Source organism: Daktulosphaira vitifoliae, unplaced genomic scaffold (genome assembly GCF_025091365.1).
Source record: "Daktulosphaira vitifoliae isolate Bord-2020 unplaced genomic scaffold, ASM2509136v1 Scaffold_1, whole genome shotgun sequence".
NCBI lineage: Eukaryota > Metazoa > Arthropoda > Insecta > Hemiptera > Phylloxeridae > Daktulosphaira > Daktulosphaira vitifoliae.
This window is the reverse complement of record NW_026099572.1, coordinates 77,490,810-77,514,426: the sequence shown is the minus strand read 5'-3', so window position 1 is coordinate 77,514,426 and position 23,617 is coordinate 77,490,810. Positions and strand designations below refer to the sequence as shown.

Genomic DNA, 23,617 nt, shown 5'->3' with positions numbered 1-23,617 from the left:
TTATATGAAACAAACTGGTTATTCCGTTAAACATAAACCCGAAGAATATGAATATTCAAGCGGTGCCATTATTTTAAATGATGATGATGTTATAAAAGAAGACCCTGAAATTTACAGTCAGAATATAAATATATTGGAAGAAGAACGTTTAAAACTAATTTTGGAAAATGCTTTAAAATTTCCCGTTGATGAAGATTAAACAAATAAGTTTATAGTGATGAATTCGTCAAAGTTTAACGATATTGTACTGCTAAATTTATCTTATACATAATATTTTTTTTGTTTCACAATAGTAAAAATAAATTATAAAATACTTCTTTCATAATTTAAAAACAAGAGAAGATAGTTTTCCACCAGACTTTAAATTTAAAGGTAAAAAGTAATAATTTTAATTTAAAACAAATATTTATGATAATCATATTTCTTTGAAAAATAAGTGAAATAAAAATTCATATTAGTTTATGCAATAAGAAAAATAATTAAAGACATTGTCTATGTGTCAATCAATAGTTATTTTATTACTGATACTAATATATATAAATATGTATATTAGTAGAGATACTGATTTATAGAACTAAAACGTGTTATTTCCAGTGCTACAATAAAAATTTTAAAGATAATGTTTTTAGTACGTTTTAAAACACACCAAAACACGAGTGTTTGAAAAAAAAAATTAATTATGAATAAAAAATCATTTTTATTCTAGGAAAATGTTTAAAATTTTAGTAAGATTATTTAATGAAAACATTTAATCAATAAGTTTAATATATATATACATTTTTATGGTTCCTCTAAATTTTAAGCATTTCTATGGCTTCTTTATATTTTTAAGCATTTCTGTGGCTTCTTAAAATTTAAAACATTACTATGGCTTCTCTAAATTTTAAGCATTTCTATAGCTTCTTTAAAATTTAAGCATTTATATGGCTTCTTTAATTTTAAAGCATTTCTATGGCTTCTTTAAATTTTAAGCATTTATATGGCTTCTTTAATTTTAAAGCATTTCTATGGCTTCTCTAAATTTTAAGCATTTCTATAGCTTCTTTAAAATTTAAGCATTTATATGGCTTCTTTAATTTTAAAGCATTTCTATGGCTTCTTTAAATTTTAAGCATTTATATGGCTTCTTTAATTTTAAAGCATTTCTATGGCTTCTCTAAATTTTAAGCATTTCTATAGCTTCTTTAAAATTTAAGCATTTATATGGCTTCTTTAATTTTAAAGCATTTCTATGGCTTCTTTAAATTTTAAGCATTTATATGGCTTCTTTAATTTTAAAGCATTTCTATGGCTTCTCTAAATTTTAAGCATTTCTATAGCTTCTTTAAAATTTAAGCATTTATATGGCTTCTTTAATTTTAAAGCATTTCTATGGCTTCTTTAAATTTAAAGCATTTATATGGCTTCTTTAATTTTAAAGCATTTCTATGGCTTCTCTAAATTTTAAGCATTTCTATAGCTTCTTTAAAATTTAAGCATTTATATGGCTTCTTTAATTTTAAAGCATTTCTATGGCTTCTTTAAATTTATATATTTTTATGGCTTCTTTAAAATTAAAGCATTTCTATGGCTTCTTTAAATTTTAAGCATTTATATGGCTTCTTTAAATTTTAAGCATTTCTATGGCTTCTTTAAATTTTAAGCATTTATATGGCTTCTTTAATTTTAAAGCATTTCTATGGCTTCTCTAAATTTTAAGCATTTCTATAGCTTCTTTAAAATTTAAGCATTTATATGGCTTCTTTAATTTTAAAGCATTTCTATGGCTTCTTTAAATTTAAAGCATTTCTATAGCTTCTTTAAATTTATATATTTTTATGGCTTCTTTAAAATTAAAACATTTCTATGGCTTCTTTAAAGTTTTAAGCATTTCTATAGCTTCTTTAAATTTATATATTTCTATGGCTTCTTTAAATTTTAAACATTTATGACTTCTTAAAATTTTGTATTTTTATGGCTTCTTTAAAATTAAAGCATTTCTATGCTTAAAATTTATATATTTTTATATTCAAAAAAGCAATAAATAATTTTGTATTTTCCTTATTGTTTTTCTGAAATCAATTTATAGCTTACGTAGTTATCACTAGTAATTTTCAAAAATTATGCATATAGTAAAATTATTAGCCTTTATTTCATGTTTAAAACAATTTAATGATTCTTACATCTTAATAAAAACTAATCTTCAATATTATATATAAATAAATTTCAACTCAAAATTAATGTTGAATTCATTAAAAAATTAAAAATAAAACTGTAATAAGTTTTTTGACATTATAAATAATTTTACTGTTTTAAATTAACTTCAAACATAAGTAAATGTGGCGATATTTTTTAATATAAATCATAATTAAAGAAAATATATAATATACATATATATATATTTAAAATACAACATACTATGTTAAATATCATTATAATAAATTAAAACGATGTTAAGATATTTCATGAGATTATAATTTATTCATAAATCCTTATTCATGAGTTAACTGCAAATGTTTTTATTATTACTTATATGCAATCATTGATCAATTTCTATATAAATATTATATATAAAAGGGATCAATGAAATTGGATTAAGTTTTATGTTTCTTAAATACAAAATTTGTTGAAAAAATGAACTCAATACTAGAATTGAAAATATAGCAATAAAAAATATTTAATTTACTAGTTATACAATGATGACTCAGTCATTTAAATTATTAAAATTTATGTTATATGAATTATTTTAAAGTTGAATTAGGCTTTACTCAAACACTTCGCTATTCTAGTGGATGACTGTTAAAGACATTCAATAGGCTTTAATGAACCCGAATATAATTTTTAAAAATATCTCGGTACGAAGTGATTACTTAATCAAATGTTGGATAATGAAATCGTGTGATTCTATAGGTGTAAAAAATCGATAACTAAATGCCCAGACGCCACGACTATAATGCTGCACGATAAAAACTTGTGTGTAGAATTACAATGATTTATATCATCATATTTCACCGTTTGAAAATTACTAATTTTCCTATGATCCCGAGTCGGATTGACCTCATAAATCAACTGTCCTTTAGTCAAACTCATTTGTCTATTTAAAATGTGACTTTGACACGAAAAACACGTAAAATATAATAATAGAGTACAAGCATTTTCTTCAAAATCCTCGTTACTCCTTTTTCAAATCAACACAATATCGTAAATTATCACATACTTCAACATTTCAAAACAATAATTTATAGGTAACCCAAAATATACCTACTTATATTAAAATATAAATGACTATGTATTTAATCGTTAATAATTCATTGTTAAATAAAAAGACTTCGAAAAAGTTTCATAAAAAATTAAACGAATGAAAGAACTATATACTTGAAAATACGAAAAAATAAGCTTGATTAAACTCTCATTGTGTATGGCCCGATATTATTATTAAAATAAATAGACATGTGTATGTTATTGTCTGTAGTCTGTTTAAAATTTATGATAACTCATTGATAAAATTAAACTGTGATGAATGTTGAAATTTTTAAGAATTTTTTCAAATACTTTGAATATTTTTTACGAATGAGTAGTAATATAATGTATATTTAAAAATTATTTCAACAAAAATGTAAGAAACAGAGGAAATAAAAAATTTATAAATTGAATATAAAACTAAAAGATTTTCTTAAATAAGTTTCATTATTATTACATTTAACTCATCTGAATAAATGATCGACATCATCATGATCGGTAATTGTTCTTCATGCATCAATAAATTATATCAATGAAATTCAGATGATTGAGCGACAATTTAAATAAAATTATTACCAAATGGCATGACAAGGCGCTTGGTCGTCTGACACGCGATTTGCCTTTGAGGAATAATTTACGACCTCGGCCATACCACTTAAGTTACATTAATCAGTGTAATCATGCATATAAGTTACAGTGGCAGAAATAACAACAACAATTACGAACGACCAACTAGGTAAACAGCCGGTCTCTTTTGCAAAATATGTAGCCAACAAGAACAAACGCCTCTTGTTCGTTCATACATATACTTGCAATAGACTACTGTAAGTTATGGTCTTTTATGTTGTATATGTCGGTAATTATATGTTGTTAAAATTATACAGATACAAATAACAACTAAAGGAATAATAATTCAGTGAATGTAAGGTTTCAATGAGTTTACAACGTCTCGTTATATAGTTATTGTGCTATGCAGTACGAAATATGAATTTGAAAAATTAAATAAATCACAATCTTACAAATTGTGATACAAAATATGATACCTAACAGACGCGATTCATCTTTGCAATGCGTTATAATCGTACCTACAAGACTAAGTATACAAAATATTTTATGTACATTTCGGTAAGCCCGTAAGGAATGGAATGTTACACGTATATTTTCTGAAAATGTAAAAATTACACGAAAAACGTTTTAGATTCGTTATAAACAAATTACAGTATAGTACTCATAAAGATTTTGCGATATATTTTATAGAAAAATCAAGATCTTTATTGTAAAATATAGAAAAATAATAAAACAGTAGTAAGATAACAGTAATATTAACGTATACTAATACCGTTAGAAATGATGTTTATAAACAAAATTATTTTTTACCTATATATGTTTTTATTTTTTTATTTAGAATGCCAGTGGATTATATAGGACATTGGCGATAATATCAAGCGCTGCAGCAGGTTTACTGTTTGTTAGAATGTCATTGATGGGCGAAAATGGTCCTCCGGTGTTCGCAACGGCCGATAACCCAGCAGCCAAGTCGCCCAGTTTAGTTACAAGGACATTGACTTTTCTCTACTTACCGGTAGAAAACGTCAGGCTACTCATTTATCCGCGGCGGCTGGGATTTGATTGGTCAATGGATTCTGTACCTCTAGTAACATCGGTGTACGATCCAAGAAACGCCCTATCACTTTTATTGTTCGCAGCTCTATTTACTACGGTGAAACGATCTGCAAAGTTCGTATACAAGACAAACAAATTTCGAAATCGAGCACACAAATGTTGTTCTAGAACAAAGTCTCCTCAAAAAGTCACTCATACGGATGTTCCGGTAAAACATTTATTTTTTAATATTTAAAAACAACAATTTTTATTACATTATTTTGCTGACCATTATTATTGTAATTGTATTATTTGTTTATGCATCTTACAAGTCTTAATATATTTTTCCATAGGTTCGAACTGTAGCTCTCGGTGTAGCTCTCACAACCATACCGTTTGTTCCTGTTTCTAATATGTTCTTTTATGTGGGATTCGTGTTGGCCGAACGAGTGCTCTACATGCCCAGTATTGGTTACTGTTTCTTATTCGGTTACGGGTACTCGGTACTAGAAAAGAAACTAGGACCGAAATGGCTTAAGATGAGCTTGGCAATTGTGTTAACTGTTTATGGTACGCGCACAATAATCAGGAACAACGATTGGAAAGACGATGAATCGCTTTACCGTTCCGGTGTACATATCAATCCGCCTAAAGGTACTTAAAATAAAATACATATGCTAAATAAAATTTATATCTCGAATAGACTTAAAAAATACTTTACTTGAAGTAGTTTGCTAAATAGCTAATAATTTTGGAAAAAACAAATATAACCAAACCAAAAACCTCATTAACAAATAAGTTACATGTTGTACACACACTTTCTAACAATGTTTAATTTTATAATGACATAAATAATGTAAACTTTTATTACGTTCCATGTCGAGTAGTATATATGATCAAATTACAATTTTTAAAGGCCTGCAATAAAACAAATAATAGGCTTTTTGTAGTTAAAATAAAGAAATAAAAACTTTATCATTAATGGAGGAGTAAAAATTTGACATGGGATATTCGCTTTTTATAGATTTTGGAATCATAAACCGGTGTTTTATTTCTATCATTATTTCTTTGCTTAATTCAAAAAAAAAAAAACTCAGATTGTAAAAACCTAAGATTTTATTTAACTTAAAATAAAAAGTAAACGCAATATATTAGCTTATTCCTGTATAAATAATTTCATTTAATATGCAGCAGAAAAGAATAATGTTATTTATTTAAATTTTAATACAACTTTTACAATTAAATATAGAAATAACTAATATAAACATTCTATCGTATTATATACTATCCTTAAGTATTAATTGCCACACTAAAAAAAAATTACTATTACTTTCTTAATGAAAATTCTTGATTAAAACAAAACTTTTGAATAAATATTATTTGTATATTTTCAAATTTTTAAATATTTTTATCTAAGTTTAAAAGTAAATGTAAAATATTTAAAGCTAAAAATAATCACATAAAATACTAAAAAAAACCACGTATACGTAATTCGGAAACATTTTTTACCAAAATTAGTCCAAAACACATATTGCTGATATGTGTTTAGCGATTTTTTAGTCTTTTTGGTGGCTATTTAAGTTAAATATTTTTAATAATTTTTAATTTTAAATTAGTACTTTACATATATATTTTTAGTTTTAATTTATATTAGTCACAAATTAATCAATTCGTATTAAATTATAAGAGATTATTCAAAACTCAGATTGATAATAAAATTAAATGCTCAATTAAAAAATCAAATACTTGAAGATTTTTTTTCTTTGGCTTGAGTAAATAAAATTACTTTATAACGTATTAGACACTAATACGTTTTATAGAATTATTCTTCATCGTTTATATTTCAATATAATTAAAAAGTACACAGATGTAAGCAAAATTACTTCGGTACATTTTATATTTTATTTAACGCCCATTTAAATGTTTTTGTTTCGGTTTAATAATTAAATTTCAGTTTGATTATAAACAAAACAGTTTTTATACTAAATCAATTAGCGAAGTTAGAAAATAACGCCTTAAAAAATGCAAGTTAGTTTAATTTTAATTAAGTTGCCTAATGAGTCAATATATTTGATATATACATAAAATTCATTTTAACTTTGTTATCAATAAATTTTATCATTATGAAAAGAGACTGAAATTCTAACTTGTGTTTTAAGTATCTTCTATTTACTAAATCATTGCACTCACTGAATAAATAAATCACAGACTAATATAGTAAACTTACTATGTATGTGTATAATAAACACAATTATTTACATTTTTCGGACAAATAATTCAAGTAAATGAAAAATATTCATAATTTTGACTATCTTTTATTTAATTATAAAGATTTCACTCCAAAAGTAATGGATATGTCTTAAAGAGAGAAATTGATTCTGCGAACAACAATAATCAATACATTTTTCAAAGAACAAGAGAATCTGAAAATGTTATAGTCATCTTTCTTCGTCTATTATTACCATTTATCTGATACATTTAATCTATTGCATCATACTTTCTTAATTAATTATGCACTCTGCGTAACTTCCAAATTTACTACAACAGTTAGATATTATAGGCAAAACCCATGTGTAGTTTTAAAATGTATACTTCAACGCATACGTATAATCACTCTAAATACAATCATTCATTAAAATGGACGAATTTGTTGTGCATAAAAACAAAAGTCACCTAGACGAAATAATATATTACTATACGTTGTATTTTTATGAATTTAAAGTTTCCTAGTTAAGTTTAAATGAAATTATGAACGTCAAAGTTCAATTTGAGTTTAGTATTATTCTCAAAGTTTAATCCTCTGAAGCGAACTAGCAAAACGCAATCATAAAACGTTAATTGACTCGTTAAATTAATTGTAATGTTGATTTTTTTTTAAATAGTATGATAAATTTTCTGAAAATTCCAAAATTGCAACTTTCAACAAAAGTTAAAAAACTCCAACGTGAAATGAGAAAAAACTAAATTACAATGTAATTTTATGTTATTTGGACGGTTTACAGAACAAATTGTCGTATCCACGTAACCTCTCTGGTCAACATTTTTGTTGTGCTAAGAACAATATGAAAATAAATATATATATATAATAATATGTTCAAATGCAGATACTATGTATGAAGTGCATCGGCATCGAGCCAGCCTAGAAGATAATGTAATGTCACATAAAAATTGTTAACGGAGATAAAGTTAAATCGAGCGGAGACCTTTTAAAGGCATATTGAAATGGTATTCAAATCGTTCACCTGGCCCCTGCGTAGTACACTTGCATGGCTTTAAACGACTCCTCAAATATTGCTACACCTCCGATTCCCTACTACAATCCTGACTTGAACAGCATGGTGCATTTTCATGTGTGCTTTCATACGCAAAAGTCTGCGTTGTATTCAGTCCCATTTTGAATTATCTGTATCCAAAAAGTGTAGGCTACATTTTATTCGAACGTAGCTTAATGTAAGTAAAACACTTTGAATGTCTAGATCTATTAAGAACTCCGATTGGGTAACTTTTCTCAAACTTATCGACGACAAAATCAATAAGAGGGTAAAGCGAGAAAACAAACGTGAATGAAAAATAGGGTGACGTATTTCAATTGGGTCGTTCGCTTTGAAATCCGTTTAATTGAAACATTACCGGCGCGTGACACGCTGTTAACCACAAATATTTAAATTTAAAATCCATAAAGAATTTAGACTCTAATGCACTTTCAATCCGAGTCAATATAAATGTGACATAAGCTCAAGCATTTTACAAGTTTTATACCAGCTAAAAATAATGTTTATTTTAGTTTCATTAGATTAATCGAATCAAACTATTATTTATATTTGTAAGTACTAGTATAATAAAGTAAATATTTACCAATGAGAATTGCACTAGTTTAATTCTACTGTAGTATTGATGTGATATGTTCTATCCTTGTTATATTTTAACGGGGCTTATAAATTAAAAATAATTATAATAATAATTTAATCAAAGCACCTGCTGTAGCAATGAGCTCGTAATTTTTATAATAGTTTTTTTAAAAGAACAAGTGACAATTTTTGTTCAACTTCTATCGTTTTTGTTTAGCTGGTTCTTCAATTAACACCACGACTGAACAATTATTAATGTCTCTATTGTAAAATTGATACCCAAAAAGATCAGTATGTCGACTAAACGTTACTATTTAGCATTATGCAAAGCATTAAATTGCACACGGTAAAACGTCATGAATATGGCAACCGGAAGTCAATGGGGGGCGTGTGTTTTACATACAAATGCGAGTTTACCGAATGACAAAACGAGCGAATTTTAGCAGAATATGAAAGCGCAGCCGGTTTGGTTTCTCAGCCTTGACGATAACTGGCAGCGGCTGTTCGCTAATCATGTTTTAATAACCGGCACAATTAAAAACTGTCGTTGTCGCAGCGGTCGTGGAGATCGACAAGATTAATACTTGGCCGATACGATCCGTAGCTAACGGCAAATACGTTTTTAATAACGCGGCAATTTTTACTGTACCCAACCGCACTCGTTAAACGAATACATAAAAACAACAATAGTTGTTGGTATTATTTTTTATCGTTCATTACAGCGCGTATATTACAAGCACTCGATTTAATCGCGTGTCTCCTTGAAAAGTTCATTATGAGCTTATGACGTCATGCAAACGCGTTAATTACAATGTACAAAAGAAAAACATATAAACAAACTGCGTGTAATTTATAAAACCGTTGTAGGTATTCCGCAGCAACATCCGAAGGCTGGTGCAGTCTTTAGCGAAACGACCGATGGCGGTTTTTTAATTTTATAACAACCGCCGAATTGACGTCGGACAAGGTGCACGGGGCCGTTGCAAATGCTCAGTGTGTGTTTATAACGCAATTTTGGATTACAGACGACTCGTAAACACGACGGCCGCCGCGGTGGTCTAAATGCGCGTGTGTACATGTACACACACAGAGGCATACGTGGGATATTGTACCGGATTAAACAAAAGCCCAGCTGGTTAATTAACGGAAACAACCGTGTGTGTGTGTGTGTATTGTTGTGCGTTACAATAAAACATTAGCCACAGATTACTAAAATGTTCGATTCAATTATTTTTCCTTGTGAATTATGTTACTCCCCTTGTGTGTGGCGAGATAACTGTAAATAATAAAAAAGCAAACTTTACCGCTAAACATTTTACATTGCTATATTAGTTCAGGTATTATGGAAGTATTGTTGGTATTTTTCCAAATAATAAAGCGACCTCGGAAACTGCTCGTTCAGCGTCGATTAGGTTGTTAACATGCGAAAGTTTTCAACGCAACTGATTTTTGAATTATAAAGTTATTTCATTATGCACTTGATAATAACTTACTGTATTTATTAGTTTAGCCAATAGATTATCTTCTTGTAAAACTTTATTTAATTGTGTAATTCTACTTTGTACTATGCGAGAAGCCGTTTAAATAGGTAATATCTTAAATGCGCCGATATAGTATTGAAGTTATCGATATTATATGATTTTGTTATCAATGATTGCAAGTGAAGATTAATTGAACTATTTAATTGTACAATTACTAGATTTTTAATAAACATTTCTATGTGAAATTATTAGATTTATGACGACGAAAGATCCTTAGTATAAAACGGTTAGTGCACAATAACGGGGTTTCAAATAGGCAATTTTAGTACACTGCGGAGTTGATGACAAGCCAATACATATTAGCATTGTTATCATAGTCATTTTATTTTTGAATTATCATCCACATCTAATAATTCCATTTATTCGTAACTTTTTATTGTAGCTCCTATCGTTAAGTTGGTTAAAAATAAGTGAAATATGAGTTGGTTAAATATAAGCATATTGAGTATTTGTTGTTTTTATCAGTGCCAATAACATATCCATCGCACAATCAAATTTTACTAAAATTGAAAATTCTTTGTAGATATTGAAAAGATTTTGAAATACACAATAGCTATAAATGAATAATCTTAAGTTATTCACAGCGGTTTGGTTTTGTTGACGAATAATGCCCCTCCAATGCACGATAGGTACATTATATCTATCGAAGAACATAAATACTATCATTCCCACCTTTTACAGTTGTTCGCTTTCGTCAATTGTTTGCCACCCGGTAGTAAGTTTTTGGGTACTCCATTTGTACCGGTTTTTATGGGTTTGTAAAAATACACCGTTCTCCATGCTCAATGACGTTTACCGCCAATCTACTCACTGCTTTTCCACCTTTAAATCGTTTTAACTGCAGTTTATATCGGACTGGGAGAATTGGATTTAAAACCTTTGGAGTCAGATGGCCGAAATTGCTATAAACTAAACGATGACGGAGCCGCCATCCTTATTTTATTTTTGCCCATTTTTATTGCGTTCAACTGTTTAGTTTCCATATGGTCCCTTTTTGCTGTAATATTACATGTGTATCCTTGTATATTTGTAGTAAAAAAAAAAAATCGTGCGCAAATTCTCTTGTGAATCGGTCAATTGTATACACAAGTATACGTTGTATGTATATATGACGAAGGAGTGAAACAAAACGCAAACCTTTAAGTTCCAAGGGTGAAAACTGACATTTGTTATCCCTTTCGAATAATGACATTATTGGAACGATTCGACGAAAATTTCTCTATCCAAACTTAAAATGAAATCTATGATGATTGACCAATTTGAGTTAAATAATTATCAACCCATAGCGACAGATTTATATATCAATAAATACTGAATGCGTAATTACATTTCTTACCCGACTCAAAACTTTAACAAACTTTGAAGACCTTTTGCGGCAAAAACAAGAATTAATGCCTATAAGATGTTAATTCATTATGTTAAAACATATTTTCTATCAATTCACTTAGCTAAATTAAAAGTATTTACTACACAATGTTCGTTGATCAATTTTTTTACATCGTTGTTCTAACTAAATATTCTGATAAAGTAGTTAATATTTTGAAGTCAGCGGTGTTTCATTTTATAGAATTTCTAGTGAGTATGATATTATCATTACACTGGATACAATTCATAGACAACATTCTTTCGTGATAATTCGGATTTTCTACAAAATAAAATAAAATATTTATACTTTTCTTTGGAGTTAGTGTAAAGCTGTTGATAAAATATACTCGACTAAAATAATAATTGTTTATTCAAGAGAAAGATAAATGCGAATATTCGTTTGCAGATAAGCTTAAAGTAAGATTATTTACCACCAAGGGAATACATTATCCACCTTAGTTTTAAGGTATTGCTAAAACACACTTGACCTTCTTCCTTTATTTGTTCTACTCAAATCAAATAACAAAACACACATTGTTCATTGTTTATTCATAATATTATGTAAACAATGATTCGTTACTCCTATAATTAAATTTCAGATTTTCATAAGCTTTTCTTTGTTTTATTTAGATTTCTTGTAAATAAAACGCCTGTAGTGATTTAATCTTTTTGGCTATATTTCACTTCAGCATACATTAAATTAAGTTTCTAAAATAAATAGTACTTTTTTAACACTTCTTCTCGTTGTATTATTAATAGCTCAATAAGAGTTTTCAATTTATAATTAATACTCTAAATATTACCGAAATAATCTTAAAAAATGATATGAGTAGAAAATTTGTTATTTTTTTAATATTAATAAAAATTGTTTACACTGTATAAAACTTTATAGTAAAAATTTTGTGATTTAATATATGTCTAATTTGTGATTCTACCTTATATTAAAAAAAAATTATTTATTTAGTAAACGATCAAAAATTCTTAAAAAATCAACAAATTTGAATATTTTACTAAGGTTTAATAATAACTTAAGATATTTTTAATATAGAAAAAACAATTTTTCTTTGTTGACAAGAATTTCGCCAGAACATTAAAAAATTTATCAAGCGAACAAATATTTTGTAGATTTAACAAAAAAAATTGTTTGCTTTTTCTTTTCAGTGAATAATAAAGAAAATACTTCATGTTATTTATAAAGTAAACAATATTTATAACTAAATTCGTAAACTATTTCAAGATTATCACATCTTACATTATCTTAAATGATTTTATGATTTATTTTCCCAATTTTTAAATAAATATTAATTATCTAAATGTGCAGTTATTATAATAGGTAAATGATATATATTTGTCAAGACTATGTATATATTTACCTGGTTTTATAAGAAAGTCTTTGGGTTATATTAGAGGAGTTTCTCTGAAATATTCCGGCGACGTGATTTCAATAAGAATATGAATAAGTATACTTTTTAAAATTCTAACAACCAATAAATAATGTAACGTGTATCATAACAGTTTCCTAAAAGTTGATTCAATTTGTTTACGATATTTGCTGACCCATAAACACTTTGACCATGCAAACTTTTTTAAAAATATAACTAATAAACGGGTAAAGTTTTCAATCAAATAAATGTGAATTGTTTGAGAAAATATAATAGAATGATCTGTTTATTTTTTTTTAAGAAAATAACTACTTTTGGACTAGTACTTCAGAAGTTATTCAGTTTTTAAACTAGGCGAGTGGAAGGGAGTGATCGAAAAATTAATAATGATAGAAATAATCATATCCACTCTTCACTTCCAATCTATATTTTATAATGGTAAAAACTTCTGAAGTATTTATCCAAAAGTAGATATTGAATAGCAATTTTTTATTTTATGAACTAGTTAAATAGTTACATTGTCATTTGAAAAAATAAAGTTAACATCAATATAAGGTGTAAGGGATGAATATAACAAATGTATTATTGTTTGGAAATTTACAAAAACATTTACCTACAAAAAAAAAATTTAGTTTTTCAATTAATTAATTAAATAGTTCATGATGAATTAATCAACCTGTTTATTTACCTAAAAAAATATTTCTAAAATGATTTTTATTCTGAAATAAGTTTAAAAACATGGAGCATAACAATTATTTCTTTTATATTTTTGTTAATAAGAGTAAATATAAATATTTATTTTAAAGCAAAATGTTTTCTATGAATAGGAAATTAATATTAAAATTTATACTTGTGTTTAGTACATACAAATTTTCTTAAAAAATGAAAGGTATTATTATTTTACTACATTTTAGATATAATGAATACACTCACATACACAGATATATATATATATATATATATATTATTTTTTACTTATATAAATATTTTCTCAAAAAATATTGAAAATTTGTAATTTTCTAGCAGAAAAGTAATGTGGCTTAATAAACTAAAAATGTTATGTCAACTAATATGTTTTTCGTCCTTTCAGGAATAAAAACTTTATCTTTAAATTTCTTTGATGGGAATTATTATGTTTAACTTGATAATATGATAAAAAAAAAACAACCAATTTTATTCCTGTAATTTTTTTTATTCAGTCAATCGTTTGCGTTTAAAATTATTTAAACATTCCGAGTTTAAAGTAAAAATTTATCATTAATTTATTTTGTTAATATTGGAGACAGCAATAATCTATTTCAATAGAATATAAATTGGTTTTTATGATAGCTATCAATAAAAAGTCTTTCTAAATCGGTAATCAACAATGTACGATAATGAACTTTTGTTAAAGTTATAAAAGTGTGACTATTAATAGAAATGAATTATTAGAGATATGATTACCGTATGTTGGATTATATCTTAGTCAATAAAAATTAGTTAATATGATTAAATAAAAATACGAAGAATTCTATTATTCTTAACGATTAAATACCATTAGCAAATTGATGTCATATTACTTAATTTTAACATGCTGTAACTAATGAAAAATTGATCGGATAAAAACATTTTAGGATCAAAATTGTTTGTAATTTTGAAAAATAATCGAATCTCAATATATAAGTCCCTAAAATTTTTCTGATCAAATCATTTAGGGATATCCCTAGCTACTTCAGCAAGGTTTTTTCATATTAATTATATAACTTTGCTTATTCACTCTAAGAGATGCCTCGTTTATTACCAGTATGATTTGATTAGTATTATATGTAATTATTATGTAATAATAATTATAATACCAAAATCTGTGAAAATAAATAATTCATTAACTTCTCAGAAAGGTACAGTTGCAACTTGAAAAAATACTTCTCCGATTAGAACGGGGGTAGTTTTTTTTTATTAGAACATTAATTGGTAATAGAGTTTTTTTTATTTACTATAAAATATTCAAACAAAAGATTTAAAAATGATTGTAAAATTTAATTTATATTCTTCGCAACAATATTCAATAATATATGGGGTTGTTTTCATTCAAAAAACAATTTCTGAATAGTGGTAATGTAATATTCACATGATTTTTTTCGTGGCTATCGCCAACATCATCGTAGCAGTACGCAGGCAATTTAATAACACATACTCGATCCTATAAATTGCCGACTCTTTGGATTAGTATGTATGAGATAATTTACATAATAGTCATCGGCATATACAACAATTTCCATCTTATCCTGCATAACAGTCTCCTTTTTATGTCGTTTTATTATTATTATTTTTATTTTCTCTTGCGAATTCGCCGAGGTCGTAAATTTTGTGAAGTCTAAGCCACGTTGTATTTTGTTACTCAGAAGCGCTAACACTGTTCAATTTCACTCTGAAAAGTGTTGTATTATTTTTGACGTGCATACAGAATATCACCAAAAATAATTTTTCTATTATTTTTTTATCATTCATTGCATTCATTAAGATCAGTTTGTATGCACATTTATATCAACATTTATACATCAATCACGTCTATTAATTTTTATTAATAAACGTGACTAATAAAAATTACATATGTTATTTGTTAAAACTTTCTATTAAAATCAGTGATTTTTAATAATACATTAGGTGTATTAGAATAATCAAATGAAGACATCAAATTTTAATAATGCATTTTTATTTATATGTATAAGAAGTAAGGAAAATAAAAATTAAAAAAAAACATTATGCCAAGTACATAGAAATTCTATGCGCTACACAGAAGTTTTTCGGAGCATTATGTCTATATCTTAAAAATCAAGTAAAATATTTCTAATAATAAAAATATTGGAAAAAATAATTATGTTTTCATAGTGGGACGGTGTGGCCGAGTCGGTAACACGGCAGTGCTTGTCGCGCACTGTCTCGGGTTCGAAACTCAGTCATGAGCGGCTTCATTTGCCGAACAAGAGATCAGTTCGGTAATTGGAGTCGCCATTCCACTCTCCGGCGACGGACTAACCACCTGTCCCGGAATATAAATGTTTAAGAAAACCTCCTCCTAGGGGAGGTATGTCGCTATGGCCCTTAATGGACTAATAAAAGCAATAAAAAATATATATATTTTTTCATAGTAGAGACAATATAATAGTATAGTCTGAGATAACCAAATTTTTTAATTGAAGCACTTTCGTGACAGAAATAACTATGGTTGAGGTTACTACTTACATATTATCACAATAATATATAAATTAGACGGTAGCGGAATTCTGTGTCAATTTTTCAAATTACTTTTCAGCTGCAAGACATCAATATCGAAAAGCAAATGATTTTGAGTTTGTGTACGTTTTTATTTTTCATTTACATCTGTGGCCAATGGAAATTTTAAATTTATATTGAAAATCTAATATTTAAAATTTCAAATAAAATTAAGTAAATGTTGGGAAAATGTGTTAAAAATAGTATTTTTAGTTATGCTAAATAAATAAATAAAAGAAAAATCTTTTTAAAAAAAAAATTCATTGTGAATATAAAAAAATTGCAGAAAAATTTTTAAATGAAAAAATAAAAAATAAGATACCCAAGGGATTGTAGTTTCTCACCTTACTAAAAGAAAATATATAATGTAAGAGAAAAATTATAACCGTTGAAACGAGGCGACGAGTACACACCCTTGTCCGGGCAATAATTCATTGAAATTATCATTTTGAACCGTCACGTTTGAAATGAAAATTGTTGCACAGTATTTTTCATTTATTTATATTCATATAAATTTGCCACTGAGAGACATTTTAAATTACATGGCAATCGGTGTTTGCCATCGAAAACTGTTGCGTGGCTTAAACTCTTGTTATACATATTTCATCGCCAACAGTTCGTCCCCTTCCGGATAGTCACAAATGTCCTAATGTTTTACCTATTCAAAATAATAGTGTGTGCAATGATTTATAATAAAAAATATTAATGAAACTCGATTTAATATCTGATAACAAAGCCATATTTTTCAGATTATCTCCATTAAACCTCAAATTAATAACAGAAGGTTAGTATTTGATAAAAATAACTAAAATTAAACGCAAGCAAAATTTTCTAATCGCAGCAAAAAAAAAAAATAGTTAATACATGATGTATGCATAATTTTGAAAATTTATAATTTTCGATTCAAAAATAGAATTGAATAGTTGAGTTAATCAATATGTTTTTATCATTAAAAAAAAATCTCTGAAATAAAAGGTATTTAAATATGAAATGTTCTGGAAATTACAAAAATTATACACAGTGTTCAAAAATTAAGGAAGCAGGTCAATTGTTGCAAACAATAAGAATAATAGAAACCCGTTTATTTACGTACTAAACACTTACAAAATATTTGTTAATGTTCTTTATGTAGAAATCAATAACTAAGTGAATCGTTTATAATACATATACTTAAAAGTATTTTTATTGAATGATCATTTTGTAGTTGATAGGTTGGTAGGTTGGTAGGTACTTAATGTACAAGTGTGTACAATATTTGTAAAACAAAAATACACCTTGTCTAACGGTACTTTTTTAAATTTCCATAAGTGTATTCAAAAGGAAAGTACAATAGTGTATGTACAACAAACAAACATTTGATGATCTGAAGTAAAACTACCTAGTGTAGAGGAGAAGTCGATTTATCAATTGGTCTCCTTGACGGTACTCATACTGAATTTATTTTTACTGACATTTTTATGTCTACGTGATTCAATTGATATGAAACTGTATTTTACACTATATGTCCGACAGTATTCCAAAATACTTATTCAATATAAAGATGATCCATGAAATATACATTATCTTAATTTACTGACAATTATTTTTTAGAAACAAATAAAATCGCTAGAATAGGCAATTTAACTTTTAGTGACACACTTACGATGTAATTATTTACCCCAGAATATTTTTAATATTTTATAAATTATTTCTTTACTATAATAATAATATAATATAATAGTAATATAATGAAAAAGATATTTTATAATTTGTAATTTAATAATATATAATGGATAATCAATAAAAATTGAATAATGTAAAGAAAAAACTCCACCCAACTACATGGTCTGATACTGTGTGTGTTACTAAAGGTTAACTATAAGCGCAGCTAAAATAAAATTTTCGTTAGGTTTATTTTATTTTCCCCTACCTTAAAAAATACTTTTACATAACATAACAAACACAATTATTTTAAATTGTAGCGATCTAAGGCTCTCTAGTTGCACCTATGGCTTTAGCAGCATAATAATGGAAATGTTTCGATAAATTAATGTTTTAAAGCGATTGGATTCTAATAATTCATTAACTGCATATACCAAGGTAATTTAGATATAACAGAACATTAGTAATATTTAAAAAATATTTTATATTCAATATGACAATACGAAATATTTTTGTTAACATAGCAAATAGTTGACTAATTTAAGTAAAAAACATTACTTTTAACATCTCCTCCGCCGTAAATATATTCAGAGCTGTACGTCAAAACTTTTACATTCCTGCGAGTGAATCACTCGAAGTTGTACTACTTATTTTTAATTAAGAATACACATTTCCAGAATATTATAAAATTCTTGTTCGAATAGTTTTTAATAGATGCTTAACTGAATGGATTTAAGTGGCGATTAGAGTGTATTTTTTTGAAAAGCTTTTTATTAAGAAATATTTCTATTTTATTTTTTATGGCTTAATTATGTTAACGATTACATGTTGAGGTCAATTGTTAGCTATGTTATTGTTACAAGTTTTATTACAACAGAACGTTTTGCCGACGGGCGTGAATAAGTTTATCAAATTAAAACGGTACCGGTTTTTAATCAAATTACTCATCTCAGATTTCTACTTATTCGTTTATGAAGACTAAATTTTCAACTTAACCCGAGGACGCAAAACTAATTAACGTCAATGACTCGGGTACGCGTTGTCTTTGTAAACGAATACTTGTTTTATAAAAAAATAAAAACAAAATGAATGAAATCAACCCTAATAATAATATAAATATAAGATCATAATATTTCACACACACTATCTAGTAATATGTTGGCGACAATGTTCTGGCACAAAGCTGTATCGAATATTGATGATTCATGTGACAGTGATACAACATGTTTGACCAACGGTGAAACTGCATCACTGTTGGGCTATCAATGTTAGCTTGGCCTGTCAAAAACATCAACGACCCTCTCGGGAGAACTTTATCCTTGAAAATGACTATTTTTAACGTATAGCCAACGAAATAGGATATCGAAAAGGTCCGAATTCTGTTTGATAGCTTTGCTACTGTATTTCACACGTTTTTGTACGTTTCGATATTTTTTCTCATTTCTTCTCTAATATAAAATACATAGTTCTAACAATAAAAATTAGTTTATTTAAAGATTAACACATTCGTTGCTACAGGAACCCTTCTTAGTAAATTCAACGTTATTTGTTTTTCACTAACAAATTTCATTGCTTTAAATTCACGAGATTTTATACAAGTTCTAGAAAGGTTTTATTTGACATTCTGTAGGTAAATTGCACACATTCATAAGATGTTAAATCAACACATAATAATAATCACATTTCACGTGTTTGCTTTTCAATTGATCATCCAATAAAGACTGCATTAACCATTAAAAGTTTTGAATTCTGAAGGACACAAAATATTCATTTTAATAAGATTTCCACAAAAAGGAGATAAACTTTTTATTTGGCCTAACAATGAACTTTTGCACGTTACCTTTTTTTCAATGTATCTCTACCAACTTTATCACTCTCACTCATTAGCACAGCTTTTCTTTACTATTACTTTCTTATTTTTACATTTTCATATACCATGTTACATTTATTTTTCGTTAAAGTTTTGTGACACACTGAATACAAAAAAAAAATTAGCGCCAAATAAAAACAAATTACCAGACCTCCTATATCGAAAAAAGTTTTTGCTCGTCAAAATGCGTAGTGAATGTATTTGTAGCCATTGTGACAAAAATTCAAGTTTTCAATTTTTTTCTAGTCAAAGATTTTGAAAATAACAAAGGATGTGTTGTAAATAAAGTTTGATAACATAATCAGGGGTCGCTTGTTTGTCCAAATTCTGTCAAACAAACTTAAATGTCGTTTTAAACGTTTTTATTTTTATTTTGCAGTAAACATAAAAACACAATCAACAATCGTCATAAAAAGTTGTATGCTTTTTAAAATAATAGTTATTAAACAACTAACTCGTTACTTTCCGATTAACAATAATAAATTATTATTTATAGTTATTATGCATGACATATCATTAAAATATAGTCAACATTTGAATTTAATACCCACAAATATACATACAAGATATCTCAGACTTAACTGTCAACGCTTAAAAATGTTAATACTTTTATTAAAACATATTTTTTTTTATTTATCTCTAATAAAAAAATACAAATTTTCCTTTTTTTTTTTAAAAAAATTTAAATTTGCCATTTTTAATTATTTTTATACAATAAAATTTGATGGATCGATAACGATTTTAGGACAAGTATTCATTGAGCATTTTGACACATTATGTGGGTATGTAGTGAGGGTGGGTTCAACTCGTACTGGTTTACATACAATTTATCCGCATTCCATACTCACCCTATTATCAAAATGCTTGTAACTTAATGAATGCTTATCCTGAAATTGTTATTAACATTTTTTTGTAAGAAAAGGGCTAAAAAATGGATATTTCTAATTTTTGAAAAATAAGAAATTTTATTTCGATCAATCTTATTTTTTGAATAATTATTAGTATGTTTTAAACGTAGTCTAAGAAAAAAATAATTATTTTTAAAAAAATTTTTAACAAAATTATAATTGTGTAAAAAGTTATAAGTATTGATTATTTAAATCTGAGATACCCTGTATATATTTAGTACTATAAATTAGTATTATAAACGGAAAGAATGACCTTTAAATGAAATATTTTTAATTTTAACTCTTGTTGAATCTATGATTTTGACAGTTTAATTAAATATTTACCGTATCCCTTGTTAGCTATATTCATCAGAATAATTCAATGTGGATTAATTAATTAAAGTCTATAAACCTTTTAACTATAATATCTGATTGCTTTTCGATTGACTCTCTCTCATCACGACTTACTATTAATTATATACTAATCTAAGATTTTGAAGTGGAAGGAAAATATAATAATGTAAATTTGAATGTTTTAGCATACGGAAATTTGGGCTCAATTTTGAGTAGTCAAGGCCGATTAAATGAAGCAGAGACTGCATTAAGAACCGCTCTTAAATATCGACCAAACATGGCAGATGTACACTACAACTTGTAAGTTACATATTTAGATAAGTTATCTGTTTTAAATTAATTTAAGAAATGATAATTGATTATAACTCCAGGTCCAAATTATGGAAGAGTTTGTAGGGACATATTTCTGGAACCTATCTCAATTTAGGTGATGATAATTTCAATCTATGGAGCTACTTATAAATGTCCATTTTTGGTTCTCAAAACTCCTCAATTTAATTCTATCTCTATGAAATAAATTTTGAATCCATATTGATAAAAATCATATTTATGAAGTGCAATAAAAATATTTTAAATTAGAAATAGACTTAACGGCTAAGAAAAATAAGTATCAATAAAATAATTTTTTAAATGAAATACATTTAACAAATACTTACTAGAAATCGATTATTTGTAATAATTGATGATTGTACTTCAAACCATCCACATTGGTCTAATTAAAACTTTTCAATGACACCACCTAAAATCTTTATCTTCTCTAGTATACGCTAGTTTCTACGACTACGCAACTGCTGATGACATTACGTGCTTTGTTGGAACTCATTAATCAGTAAATCCCTTAGCAGTGTGTACATCTCCAGTACTTGAGATAATTCCACCAGATTGTCACTTTTGTCGGGTATTTTTGATTGCTGGCGAACGCGTAAATTTCATACCATTGGTTGAATTTTGGCCAAAAACTACCGAGCCAAGTCAACTCTGATTAAATTTCATTGGACAGTTATTGCCTATCTCTAGTTTCTACATTTTGAGACGATATTCACTGATTGTAATTTTGTTGGGTCTATTTTTAATCCGCTGATAAATTAATTAGAAATACGACAAATTCTAAAGTTCCACTGTTTCTATTTGTTAACAAACATATTATCTATGTGTGTATATTTATATTATTAGTTATACAGCTAATGACGCACTAAGAAAAATATTCTATGTAGAAAGTGTTCGATAGAAAATTAGAAAATATTTAACCTGTAAGTGATATAACATTGGGTTTTTTTATTTTTTACATACGATTTTTAATAACAAAAATTATAAAAAATAAACAGAATATTTTCTCGAAATTCCTTTTTCTATACCTAATTTATGATTCAGATTTAAGTGAGGGTAATGGTAAGATAGAAGGGTTTACACCGGATAACAAATGGGCGTTGAAGTTATTCGGCAAAAGGTCGGCCATAAAATGACCGCGTGGGTACATGGCCGCCGGCGATTATGGGGTGTAACTTTAAATCATGATGATGGCTTAGAGCTTTATTTCGTGTCCAAAATACTCGCTTAGGGCCTATCCTGTTGTTGGCAGACTCCAGCACGTTCAATAATATACAGGTCGGTAAATATTCGATCGTGTTGATACGACATCTCGGATCTCTTATTGTGGTCCACAATAGCTGGCGGCGGACTCCGTGTGGATTCGGCATACGCGGGAAAATCTTGTAGTATTGCACAACAATAAAGCAAGTGCTAAAGTTAGTACGCTGATCACGAAACGCCTAGTTTGTTTTTAATCCTGACTGCAAATTGCCCTCAGGTCGTGTGTTATTTGCTTTACCGAATGACATGTTTCTCAACCAACACCAATATTGTGTGTGAGGAACGGCGTGCGTTTACTTCCGGTGTTGCTAGCGTCCCTCGTTTTTTCACCATAGCGGGGTGGCTTAATCCGACGAAAACGTGTTCTATTTCATCCCTCTCTTTTCTACCCTTCATCAATCCACGTTTAAATGGCAACACAAAATAAAGTCCGGTCAGATACTTCCTGAATGATGTATAAATGTAAACGCGATTAGAACTCACCGCCAAAACACAAAAACCAGGCCAAAAAGTCAATTAGGTGGGCTTGTATGTGGTTTATAGTTGGCGTCCATCTCGAAATGTGATCTCCGGGCTGTTAAAGAGGTCAGTAAAATAATCAGTAGCCACCAAAAGTACATCATACAAAATATTTTATGGAGAGCTACAAATAAAATGCCTGTGTATTAAAAAAATATACGCGATATAATTACCTATTCATAATTATAACTAAAAGTAAAATAAAAAATAAATAAATGAAATATTTCAAAAAATAGTTAATAACTATTAGTTATTATTATAATTACTAATAGTTGCGTGTTCATGAGAAAATGTATGTGCTCAGATGTGTAATTTCTTAAACTTGGAAATATTGATTTATGAAAAACAGTGGAAAGTGAAGAAGAAAAGTGTTCTCTATAGATAAACCTTTAGAGAAATGTTTCATTTCTTGTGAGCTACACAAATATTAACATTTTGAATACATTTCTTGAACTCATATAAATGTTTCTAGAATAATTATAGGTTTATGGTTTAATCACCTCATTTATGGTACTGCTATGCCCTTAAGATGTAAATATTACAACCG

At 27.3% G+C, this 23,617-nt stretch overlaps 1 protein-coding gene across 2 annotated transcripts in view; it reads left to right on the top strand.

Annotated features, from left to right (window-relative positions):
* LOC126895917 (protein O-mannosyl-transferase TMTC2-like) overlaps positions 1–23,617 on the top strand; it is a 124,537-nt gene that overhangs the window by 60,267 nt on the left and 40,653 nt on the right. For both annotated transcript variants that reach the window (XM_050668245.1, XM_050668243.1), the window contains 3 exons: positions 4,625–5,050; positions 5,175–5,475; positions 21,147–21,261. In XM_050668245.1, the coding sequence (XP_050524202.1) occupies positions 4,625–5,050; positions 5,175–5,475; positions 21,147–21,261 (842 nt within the window). The remainder of the gene's footprint in view (positions 1–4,624; positions 5,051–5,174; positions 5,476–21,146; positions 21,262–23,617) is intronic.